The sequence below is a fragment of the Mobula hypostoma genome, chromosome 26, assembly GCF_963921235.1.
Source record: "Mobula hypostoma chromosome 26, sMobHyp1.1, whole genome shotgun sequence".
Lineage (NCBI taxonomy): Eukaryota > Metazoa > Chordata > Chondrichthyes > Myliobatiformes > Myliobatidae > Mobula > Mobula hypostoma.
The window spans coordinates 20,837,764-20,851,039 of NC_086122.1; the positions used below are offsets into that span (position 1 = coordinate 20,837,764).

General features: G+C 38.8%; 1 protein-coding gene across 7 annotated transcripts in view; it reads right to left on the reverse strand.

Annotated features, from left to right (window-relative positions):
- Positions 1-13,276, reverse strand: part of LOC134338194 (zinc finger MYM-type protein 4-like) — a 228,336-nt gene that overhangs the window by 10,051 nt on the left and 205,009 nt on the right. For all 7 annotated transcript variants that reach the window (XM_063033844.1, XM_063033847.1, XM_063033846.1 and 4 more), the window contains 3 exons: positions 10,092-10,195; positions 9,746-9,917; positions 5,890-6,041 (listed from right to left, as the gene is read on the reverse strand). In XM_063033844.1, coding sequence (XP_062889914.1) covers positions 5,890-6,041; positions 9,746-9,917; positions 10,092-10,195 — 428 coding nt within the window. The remainder of the gene's footprint in view (positions 1-5,889; positions 6,042-9,745; positions 9,918-10,091; positions 10,196-13,276) is intronic.

Below are 13,276 nucleotides of genomic sequence, written 5' to 3' on the forward strand. Positions count from 1 at the left end.
AGAGATGCACAACAGTTGAAGCCAGATGGGGGACAGAGAGAGACATAAAGTGAGTGTGCATGCAGATAAAACAGACATGTGAAGTTAGTGGATCAAAACGACAAGTGAGCGAGAGAGGGGAAAAAAAGAGGAAGTGCAGTTCACTCAAAATAGGAAAACTCAATATTCATGCCATTGGGCTATAGGCTACTCAGAAGGAACATAAGGTACTGCTCCTCCAGTTTGTGTTGAGCTTCGTCCTGGCAGTAACAGAAGGTTTAGGATATACAGGTCAGCATGGGAATGAAGAAAGAATTGAAATGGTTGGCAACCGAGAGCTCAGGATCATATTGAAGACTTAGCGCAGGTGTTCTGTAAAACAGTCATCGATGTAGAATAGGCCACATCGGGAGCAGTGAATGCTTAGCTTTCTTGCTCCCATACAGAAATCAATGTTATCATCTTTGCCGCCAACTTCAACCTGCTCTCAGACTTAAGTGGACCATTTCTGGCACTTCTCTTCCTTTTCTAGATTTTGCTATCTCCATCTTAGGAGATAAATTGTCCACTGGTATTTACCATACTGACTCCTGCAGAGACTTAAGACTGCAACTTCTCCCACAATGCGTCATGTCAGGATGGCATTCCTTTCTCCTAGTTTCGCCATCTCCACCACATCTACTCTCAAGCTGAGGCTTTCTGCTCTAGAACATATGAAATGTCCCTTTTCTGGAAGGTGGCTCCCTTTCTGCTGCAGTGGATGAAGCCTGCTCTCACATCTCTTCTGTCTCTTGTACTTCTACTCTCATCTCACCTCCTCCCAAACAGAACTGATAAAAGACTTCCTCTTCCGCTTACTTTTCACCTGAAGACTCTGTAATCAGCAAACCATACTCCATTTCTACCAGCTGCAATGTGATGCTACCACCTACCCCATCTTCTCCTCTCCATCCCTTTCTTCCTCCATGACTACCTGATTCATTCATCCCTCCAAGCTCATCCCTTCCTTACTACCCCTGGCAATTCCCCCTGCCCATGCAGTAGATGTAACACTTGTCCTTTTACCTCCTCCCTTACTACCACCCAGGAATCTAGATTGCTCCTCCAGGTGGGGCATCTCCTCCAACCTTGCCTACTGCATTTGGTGCCCCAGATGTGGCCTCCCCTTCATAGGGTGGCATGGTAGAGTAGTGGTTAGCAGAACGCTTTACAGTTTCAGCAACCTAGGTTCAATATTCACCACTGTCTGTAAGGAACTTTTAATGTACTTCCTGTGACCACGTGGGTTTCTTCCAGGTGCCCCAGTTTGCTCCCACATTACAAAGACATATTGGTTGGTAGGTCGGTTGGTCACTGTAAATTGCCCCTTTATTAGGCCAGGGTTAAATGTGGGATCACTGGGTGGTGCAGTTCAAAGGCCCAGAAGGGCCTATTCTGCACTGTATCTCGATAAATAAGATAGTTAAATAAAATGAACATCAGTGAGATCAAGCGCAGACTTGGCGGCCATTTTACAGAACACCTGTGCTTAGCCTGCAATGGCCACACTGAGCACGCAGTTGCAGACAATTTCAACTTCCCACCCCATTCTCACATTGACCTGTCCATCCTTGGCTTTCTCTACTGCCAGGATGAAGCTCAAAGCAAACTGGAGAAGCAATGCCCTGTATTCCTCCTGCATACTTTGCAAACCCAATGGCATCAATATTGAGTTTTCCAACGTTCGGTAACAATCCACCTTCTCCCTCTGATCCTCTGATTCACGCATCTTGACCCTTGCTCACCCCTCCCCTAGATCCTTTCACCCATCTTTGTCCCATTCCCCCCTCCATTTCCATCAACTTCACACAGAAGGTTTTCCCCACTTTCCACCCCCTGTCTGGTTCCAACTGTCATTCATTTCTCCCTTCTCCTCTCATGGTTCCCATTCTCAACTCTTTACTTGCCAGAGTCAAGTACTAATGGTGTTTTGTGTTCCCGTTTATCTCTCTCCTGCTGCTGCCTCCCATCTTCACACTTTCTTCCCCCTGCCTTGCTCCATCTGCTTTTACTTTATTCTCTTTTATTCTGGCTATTTGCCCCTTCCTTTCCAATCCTGATGAAGTATACAGGCCCGGAATGTCAACTGTTCATTACTCAATATAGATACCATGTGAGTTCCTCCAGCATTTTGCATGTGTTATTTTTCCTCTTTTTATCTGTCTCTATCTATCATTTACCTGCCAAAAACTTCCGATCCCTGCTCACCTCCCCTACCTGGCACCACCTGCCTGTCATCTTACACTCTAACTTGATCCATTAATTGCCCCAGAGTGCTCCCTTGCCACTCCCCTTCTTCACTCTATGCCGGCTACCTCACCGCTCCACTCTCAATCTGAATGCACGGTTTCAGCGTGAAACATTGACAATTTACTTGTTGCAATTATGCTGTTCAATGCACTGAGATCCCCCACCAGATTGCACGTTGTTCATTTTAGACAATGTCAGTGAATCACCTGTCTTTTATTTCCTTTTAGATGTGACCACCATATAAATCCAGCATGCTATCAATTTATAGATGATGGTTCTAAACACTCTGCATTTTACTCAATCACCTTTTCATGCTGATTTTACACAACAATGCCAGATTGCCTGTGCTGCACATGGGCACACATTGAACAGAAGCAGCGAAGACTTCATTGAAATACATAAACATACTGCAGGGTATTCCTCCTAAGTGGAGAATTTAGAACCAAAAGCAAATCTCAGAATACGCCACAACTATTTTTGACCAAAATGAGGAGAACCTTTCTTCACTCAGAAGGTTAGATTTCTTTTCTTCAGCCTGTCCAATGATAGCATTTGCTACTTTAATGGCCAGAAGATCTAATTTATTGAACTGGAAGGAAATCAATCCTCCTACTACATTCCAATGGTTTTCCCAAACTATATTAAGTTTAAATTTAGAAAAAATTAGAAGTGATATTTTTGATCCTTCGGTTAAATTCGAAGAAACTTGGAAACCTTTTATGCAACATTTTCATATGATGTAATTTTGACCTTTCCGAATCCTCTTTATTAACTTAAAATATATGAATAGAGAAGCAGAGCTGACGACATTATTGAACGTGTTCGATTCAAGATATTGGTCTAGCCCTGTTTTATTCTGTTTGGTTTTTTTTGGGGTTTAGTAGTTAAGTTTTTTTTTTCTTTGGGGGGGGGGGTTTCTTTACTTATATATATATTTTTTCATTTTTTTATGACTAATTTCATCACGAGTTTGGAAGTTTATTATACCTATGTTATTTGAAATTTTTTCTGTATATGTTTATTAATTATAAGATTATTCCAATCTCTCTGTATTAACATTGTTATTGTGTTTATAATTTTGAAAATTAATAAAGATTTAAAAAGAAAGAAAGATTTCATTACCCAGGATATCTGGGAACATTCAAGTCAACTGGATAGCAAGAAAACTTATAAACTTATGCTAACCAAGTCAAGTTGCATATGGATAGGATGGAAAATTGGAATTGATGTCGGCATTTGGTCAAAATCTTATTGCACGGTAGAGAAGGCTCAAAGGCAATAACCTCTTATTGTTCATGCCAGGAATGAGGAATATTCTCATGCTTAATATTTATTGACAGCATCAACAGTGGGTTAAACATCCTATTCTGATTCTATATAAAGCCTTCCTTAAACTACATTTGCATTCACATAGAAGTTGTTACACCAACATAATATTACGTATTCTGGCTTCTAATTAACCACTGCATGTTCATACTAGAAAGGCTGAAATCATCTGGCTAAGACTGATAACCCCTCTGAACTAAAATTCAAAGTTATCAAATGAAAATATTTAACTATGTGATCAAAATCCTAATAGGCAGGATAAAATAAGACTCTATAATGCCCAAAGCTGTTACACTGGTGGTGCTGCATATTTTAAAAAGCAACAATATTGGCTCTCTTATTTTGCTGAGTTCCTGCCCTAAACTGTACTCACTAGGTCAAACAAGTACCCATAAGGGATAGGAAATCCCTAACGTGATTTACTCAAAACAAGATTGGCAGAGGCCGTTGTAAAAACATTAGGAGATCCCGGTGTTAAGCACGAAAGGGACAGGATGTATGATGGTAAAGTATGCCATCAATGAACCAGAAATCTTTAAGAGTGATTCACTGGCATTCACTTATTCCTCTTTTATGAAATGCCTGGCCATCTGCTCAGGAGGGAGCAGCCTAGGCACTGCCCAACTGGAATTCTCACGGAGCCCATTGGGCAGTACAAACTTCTGCAGATCTCCCAGATATCAGAATGGATAATCTAACTGCTGATAGCATTTCAGGTTAACCAAATGCAAATACAACAATCTCACTGTAATCAATGGGAGTAGTAAGCTATCCAGACAAGATTTTGATTTCATTTCAATTCTCTCAGTTTAAACATATTAACTATGTATGTATCTCAGCACACGCCTTTAAAATTGTTTTAAAATATATGACACACCCAGAGTTATTTTGAAGATATTTACAATCAATTTAAACAACAGATTTGATAGCTACCAAGACTCACAACAAGGCTGGAAAAGAGAAAACTCTCCCTTCCCTGGGTCTCCTCAACTTGCTACCTGCTGAGACTTGACCTCCCAGCAGAAGGTTGTAACCAGGTCTACAATGGAGGAAGCAGCAGGACACAGGAGACTGGTGAACCCAGAGAAACGAGAGATGTATTCCAGAGTCATAAAATGCAACAGGGAGTTGATGCCATCTGCTGGGCACATGTGTGAATTACACTGAGTATGAATACAGTAAGGAAAGTAGGGTTGGGGATTGAAATATATACATTTCTTCCCAAAAGAAAGTTAATAGCAATGGAGGTCTCTCCCTAAAAGAAATACACTTACTTCAATATAAAATAATAGTATACAATCGGTGGCCACTTCATTAGGTACAAGGAGGCGAACCCAGTTTGGTCTTTTGTTGCTATAGCCCGTCCGTTCCAAAGTCTGACATTTTGTGCATTCAGGGATGTTCTTCTGCACACTACTGTTGTAACATGTAGCTACTTGAGTAACTGCCTGCCTCACCCTTCTTGTTTTTTTCACTGTTTTTAATGGAGGTTGGGATTGAGGACGTGATTTTAAGTTTAACTCTGTTTGGTTTCAAGTTAGCCCATTGCTTTGCTTTGCTTTTAGTTAGTTGCACGGTGGGTTTTTTTGGGGGTTTTTTTTTTCCTTTTCTCTATTGATATATATATAAAAATTAGTATACTATTATGTTACCTTGGTATGTTATGTTTAAATTACATTGTTGGTAGTATTTTTTTTGTATTAATATCTTCTGTAATTTTATTATATTCTAACAGTGTATTAGTGTCTATATGGCTTACCTTTTTGTATACTTATTCAATAAAAAGATTTAAAAAGAAAGAAAGAGTAACTGCCTGCCTCCCTGTCAGCTTGAACCTGTCCGACCATTTTCCTCTGACCTCTGTCATTAACAAGATGTTGTTGCCCACAGAACTGCCACTCACTGGATTCTTTTTTTTTTGTTTTTCGCACCATTCTCAGTAATCTCTCGGGACTGTTGTATGTGAAAATCCAAGCAGTTTCTGAGATACTCACACCACCCTGTCTGCCACCAACAATAATTCCAAAGTCAAAGACGCTTAGATCACATTTCTTCCCCATTCTGATGTTTGGTCTGAACAACAACTGAACTTGACCATGACTACATGCTTTTACGCACTAAGTTGCTGTAACATGTTTGGCCAACATGATAGTTTCATTAATGAGCAGGTATACAGGTGTACCTAATAAAGTGGACACTGAGAGTATATCACGAAAGATAATTATTTTTAAATATTGCATCTTTATAAACGAATAACCGCCAAATGAATTTTGGTCAGTTTTGTATCACTAGTACCTGTTGAATCCCTAGGCAAAGGTAGAAAATACTATCGGGCTCATACTTTTCTCCATTTGGCCTTCTTACTTCTTGAATGAATTGACATAGTCCAAAACTGAGCTCAGCAGCAGTACATGACAAAATATCCTCCTTTAATTTCACTGGTCGAGCTGCAAGTGAATCGATGTAATTCATTAACAATTTGACTTTACCGATAAAATGAACTAAACTAATGAGGTCAAGAAAACCGTTTGGCAAATAAAGACAACATGCTTCTCATGCAGTTCTCCATAATCTGAAGTTTCAATCCTGGTTGGCACTTATAAGGAATAAAATGGCTTTTGTTTTTAGCACACCTCCTAAAAAGCATCACTAGCTCGAATGTTAGTGTATACATATTATCAACCTCCTATCCATGTAGATAAAGCTATTATAACCAAACTTAAAACATGAGAAGTCTGAAATAATCCTTTAATCCAGTAGTGTGTTAAAATTCCAAAATATCAGAGTGAACTGAAGTATTGTCTGCTTGTTACTCATGTTTAAAAGGTCATGACAATTCTACAAATAAACATGGCATTTCCACTCAACATTCTCGGCAGCATTTACCCTGAGTCAACTCTCACTTACAGCAATAAAATTTATTTTATTTGCTTATAGATGGCATTTGCAGATAGATTGCCTCATCCTTGCCCACTTTCTAAAAGGAATGCAAAACATTTCAAGAGATTCTGAAGAGGTTAAGATCTTGACACACTCTTTCTTCTCCAGTTTAGGATTGTACTGATGAATCATAGCAATGATTTGCTACTCTATTAATCATAGTTTTTATGATCACTGTAATCAATAGCCTGCAACTTTCCTTATGCAGTTAAGCTTTTAAACCCCCTCTACGACCTGGCATTTTTGTGGTGTGAACTGAAGGTGCAGGATGGTTGCAATGCGGTGCGTACAGGCAGAATCAAGGCGGTGGGGTCTGTGCCCAAGAGCAGGGATCAAGCCGATGTTTAACCAAATTAAGCACCGGGCTAGACTGGAAAGATCAGGTATGGGCTGAAACAAGGCGGCTGGTCAAGGGCCCAAAAGTGTGTTGAAGTGGCATGGCCTGGGTTCAAGAGCAAGGAACAAGCTGCTATTTGGCTGACTTAAGCGCCAGGCTCAACTGAAAAGCTCAGGGTGTCGGGGTCAGAGGAGAGGGATAGGCCATTGTTCAGCCCTCTTCTTGGCGAAAAGGTCAGGGTGTCGGGGTCAGAGGAGAGGGACAGGCTATTGTTCAGCCCTCTTCTTGGCGATCACACCAAGAACACAATGTGCAATGCTGAAGAGGTGAAAAAGGGTAACAGCAAAAGACCTGCAGAGGTCTCTCACCTCTGAATTAACCTAGGCTATGGCCTGCAACTAACAAGCTCCTGGATTGGCTCTGACTGACTTTGTCGCTGTGGACTCACTTTCATGAACTTCAGTTTTGAATGTTATTTGCTTACTTTTATTGTTGCATGATTTGTCTTTTTTCTCTACATTGGGTGTTTGATGGTCTCCTTTTTCAATGGGTTCAGTTGGATTTCTTTGTTTGTGGCTGCCTCTGAGGAGACAAATCTGAAGGTTGTATATAGTATGTGAAAAAGTTTGTGAACCCTCTGCAAATATCTGGTTTTCTGCACTAATTACTCATAAAATATGGTCTGATCTTCATCTAAGTCACAATAGTAGACAAACAGAATCTGCCTAAACTAATAACACACAAACAATTGTACTACTTCTTGTCATTACTGAGTACACTATTTAAACAACCACATTCTAAGTTCAAAAAAGTATGTGAACCACTGGGGATATGCCTTCTACAAAAGCTGCTTGGAGTCAGGTGTTCTAATCAATGAGTTGAGATTGGAGGTTTGGGTTGTACAGGTGCCCTGCCCTTTAAAAAAATTTAAACAAAGTCAGGTTACTGACAAAGCCTCCACTTCTCAAGAACAATCTCTTTTTGTGCACCATGTATCAATTAAAACAACTTTCAGAGGACCTTAGAAGAAGAATTGTAGAGATGCATCAAGCTGGAAAAGGCTACCAAAGCCGCTATAAAGTCCTGACTGTTCATCAGCCCACAGTAAGAAGAAATGTCTATAAATGGAGGATATTCTGTACTGTTGTTACTCTTCCTGGCAGTGGGTGACCTGCAAAGATCACACCAAGAACACAATGTGCAATGCTGAAGAAGTGAAAAAGAACCCAAGGGTAACAGCAAAAGACCTGCAGAGGTCTCTACAACTTGCTCAATTCTCTGTTCCTATGTCCACTACAAGAAAAACACTGAACAAGAATGGTGTTCATGGAAGACACCACTGAGGAAAACACTGTTCTCCAAAAGAAAACATTGCTGCACATCTCAAGTTTGCAAAGACCACCTGGATGTTCCACAATGTTTCTGGAAGAATATTCTATGGATCGATGACACAAAAGTTGAACTTTTTGGCAGAAGTGCACACTGCTATGTTTGAAGGAAAAAGGGCACTGCACACCAACACTAAAACTTGGTAACAACTGTGAAGTTTGATGGAAGGAGCATCATAGTTTGGGGATGCTTTGCTGCCTCAGGGCCTGGACAGCTTGCAATTGTTGAGGGAACAATGAATTCAAAATAGTTTCAAGACATTTTACAGGAGAATGTCAGGGTAATGATCTGTTATCTGAAGCTTAATAAAAGTTGGATGATGCAACAAGACAATGATCTGAAACACAAGAGTAAATCAACAACAGAATGAGCCAATAGGCTGGTCCTGGACTTATTTCCTGGCAAAATTTACATATTACTATTTAACTATTTATGGTTTTATTACTATTTAATTATTTATGGTGCAACTGTAACAAAAACCAATTTCCCCCAGGATCAATAAAGTATGACTATGACTAAAAAGAAGAAAATTTGTGTTTTGAAATGGCCAAGTCAGAGTCCAGACCAACTGAGATGCTGTGGCATGACCTGGAGGGCTAGTCACACAAGATATCTCAGAAATATTGATGAACTGAAATGGTTTTATATGGAGGAATGGTCTAAAATTCCCTCAAGCCTATGTGCAGGACTGATCAACAGTTACCAGAAATGTCTAGTTGAAGTTATCGCTGTACAAGGGGGTCACACTGGTTACTGTAAGCAAAGGTTCACATACTTTTTCCAGCAAATACATGCAATATTGGATCATTTTTCTCAATAAATAAATGAACAAGTATAATGTTTTATGTGTTATTTATTTAATTGGGTTCTCTCTACCTAGTTTTAGGACTTAAGTGAAGATCTGATCACGCTTTAGGTCACTCATACTTATGCAGAAATAGAGAACATTCTAAAGGCTGCACAAACTTTCTCACCCTACTGTATTTTGATATTAAATGTACTTTGAACTTTCTATCATGGCAGAGAAATCCAAGAGATAGATAATCTCAAGTATCATTGCATGAAATGACATGGAGACATCCAAGCTATTTTCCCATTGGGAAAGAGAAGGAAAAATATAAATTGTTAATAACCTCTAAGGACACTTGCACGCAACCAGCGACATTGCTATATTAGGAAACCTAAAAGCCTAGACACACCCGTTCTCTTGGCATGTACATGACATATGAAAGCCAAAAAAGGGACAAATCTGAAGAATTAAATAAAGAACAGTAAAATTCTGACCACTAGAAGTAAAACAATGATGAATTGTGACTGGACATATGTAGAATTGGAAGTACACATTTTAAATGGTATAAATGCTAAAACAAAATTTATTTATTTCTGTTCTCTGCAGCAACGAAAGATCTAAATTAAAGAAACAAATGCAGCCCCGAGAATATAAAAGATTCAATCTTTAGATTAATGTCTCTACCAGTGACTCACAGCCAAATCGTAGCTCCTCTGTGGGTTCTCCTTTCTCGTTCCGAAACTGTACCCATCTTTTCCAAGCTTTCACACCGTACATGTACTTCAAAAATAGACCCACATCATTCACTCCAGTTACAGGTTCCTTAGCAACATCTCGGGTGTACCCAACAATAGATTTCTTCCTTCCCTAAAGAGTTAAAAAGGAAAGTTCTCACAGCTCATCTGAAAGTTCAGTGGCAAGAAATAACAACTAATTTATATGTTTTATTCTGTCTTGCCTGCTCAGTGAGTTAGCATATACTTTGAAATTCTTCAATATGAAAGCATTAATCTAATTAGAAGATGTAAAAGATGATCTCACCCGTTTCCTTGGTTGCACAAAGCTATCTTTGTTCTTTGCACGTTGCCTTGCCCTATTTTGCCGTGCTGACGCCATTTGGTCTCGACGTGATGATTCAAAGCTAGCTATTTCAAAAATTAATTTAAAGATTAAGCAGACAAATTCAATCTTCAAGAATCTTGACATTGTTTAAATTTTTTTTTAATTCAGATTTTTGACTGAAATCTCTCTGTGAAATAAATATTGTAGACACTTCCATTGAGCTACTTCCTTCTAAGAAGTAGAAATATTTCCTAATGACTACACCATATTCAACTTCATTCAAAATTCCTCACAACACAGTAAGCTATAACCACATATAACAGACCTGTGCAATAATAAAGAATAAGCTGGGAGTAACTAAATTTCACATCTTGCAAATATAAGGCTATGAGACTGACGTACCTCTGTCATTACCTCCGAGTCCTACACCAACACTATACGTGAGGTCTCCAACAACTAGAAACACAATTAGATTAGCCACATAAATATGACGGCTGCTGAATCAAATGTAAATCTGGATATCCAGTGACCACCAGACTCCCTAAAACCAAGGAAAGTCTGCTTGCCTGAATAAGTGAAATCTCAGCAAAAAACTGGCAACCACCGAGGCATAGCAGTCAACTTGAGTTACAACTCATTTACGATCCAACACACATATTCACCTCACCAGTGGTGTACCGCAACCTACAAATCTACGAAACCCACTGCAGCTCCAAATGCTAATTTCAAAATGCAACTTTTTCCAGCAGTAAATAATTACAAGTTTCACAACTTGCAATATTCCCTCCGAATTGTGAACTACCCAGATTTAGAAAAATATTGCAGCACCTTTACTAGTGCTGGGTGTAAATATTTGTACTTCCAACCTGACAGCAGTGAAAGTACCTTAGCTGCACAAAATACTGCAATTCAAATGGATGCCTCACTATTAACTTTCATGAACAATGAAGACTGGGAAAAAAATGCTGGGAAGAAAAGGATTAAAGTATTATATGAGGAGTGTTTGACGGCTCTGGGCCTGTGCATGCTGGAGTTTAAAAGAATGAATGGGGATTTAATTGAAAGCTATTAAATTCTGAAAGGCAAAGATAGAATGGACATGAAGTGGATGTTTACTACAGTGGACGAGTCCTGGACAACAGGGCAGAGCCTCAGAGTACAAGGATGCCCCTTCAGAACAAAGAGGAGAAATTTCAGAGGGTGCTGAATCTGTGGAATTCACTGCCACAGATGGCTGTGGGAGCTAAGTCATTGGGTATATTTAAAGTGGAGGTTGATATGTTCCTGATTAGTTACAGGGAGAAAGCAGGCAAATGGGTTAAATTGGTTTATATGCATTTTGTTCCATTTCTTTCAAGATATTCTGAACCTCACCTAAAAACATAATACATATATTCTGATAATTGTGCATGGTATCACATTCATGGGGAACAGATGAGACAGGTCTGGACGCTTGTCATTACATACTCTCGTATATATATTACAAATTGCAAACATCTCTCCAACATTTTAGCCAGCTGAAGGTGGTTAAAAAAAAATCTTAGGACAATTAGCCTTTCTGCCAGGAAGCACCTGGTCTTCAACTAGGCTAAAATATAAATTAAGTCACCATATAAAGAATTAATCAACATGAGTCTATAATCACAAAGATACCCTTGAAAAATTATGTCCATTTGTACTATTGTAATCAACATTTAACACAAACTGAATGTTTGAATATTTAGAACAAAACTCCTACATTAAAGGAGTTGCTGGTAAAAATGCAGTTGCTACCTCTCGTTAATGATTAGCTCTAAGAAGCTCGTTTCTCGTGAGCTCAGTTATTAATTTATATACAAAAATAGATATTCATCAATATTTGTCACTGAACAATATACTGGAATATACCATGGCATATTCCAGCACAATTCTGAAATGATGTGATGCATTCTGATAATTTTATCTTTTAGCCATATTCCTTCACTCTCTCCTGAAAGTTTAATGACAGAATTGGAAAGTTGTTTAGAAGTTGGACTATAAAGGAATAGCATTATTTCTCATTTGATATACAGGATTTCCAAAGTACCTATAGGCTTTGGTAACAAAGCAGCCATCCTGAAATGCGGTGAACCCCTTTTTATGGAAAAAACTTGAACAGCTTTCACAGTGGGTCTGTGACATTCTTATTGTTGCAGTTCTGAACTGAATCTACTCTGAGCATGCACCTAGTACATGGAAGAACTTACTGTGAACATAACTGTATAATAGTAAGCCATTCAGATTCCACAGGCAGGCTTCACTATTTAATCTTAGTTCCAATACCTACCTGCCTCTGATGTTTTACCTCGTCACTATATTGGATAAAACTGTCAATCTCAAGCTTGAAAGTTTAGTCAACAGGGATTTTATTTTGAGGGACTAAAGTTTGATATTTCTGCTCACTTTTATGAAAAGATGCTTCACAAAGTACCCTGCATTTTGAGATATCCAATCAAATTAATTCTCTGGAACTGAATTACTGAAATCTTGACTAAAACATTTCAATTACATTGCTCTATGTTTAAGAGAATACAATCCAATTAAGATAAATCTGTTGCCATTATTGAATAGGCAACAATATAATATTTAATAAATCAATATTGTGACCTACCTAGCAATATGTTCTTCCTGAAATGCAGGTCCAAAGCCACAGCTGAAGTTTGTACAATGCTCCAAACAACAGATGCACAACTTCCCTTTGATTAATATTTTCTACTTGTTCACTTGCTCTTGGTGTGTTATGTGCCTGCACATACAATTCCCTTCACTAATCCAGTTTCCAATCACTCATCTTTTAGAAAATATTCCTATTTGCCTTCTTTAGATGCAAACTGGACATTAACTCACAAAGAACTGCATGTCGCAGTTTCACACACACACATTTATTCCCTTTAAAATAGAGACACAAGTAACTCCGAATGCTGAAATCTGGAGAAAAAAATAAACTGGTTGAGGAATGGCTGATGTTTCAGCTGCATGACCACCGAGTTCCTCTGGCAGACTGCTTTTTTTTTTGACCCTTTAAAAGTGCTTGGACCTGCCATCACAAACTACTGTTCTCTAGAGTCATGTACAACTTTAGGTGTACAACACTAATCCTGCATCCAAATAAGACAAACTTTTGGCTCCTGAAATAAGAGGATATA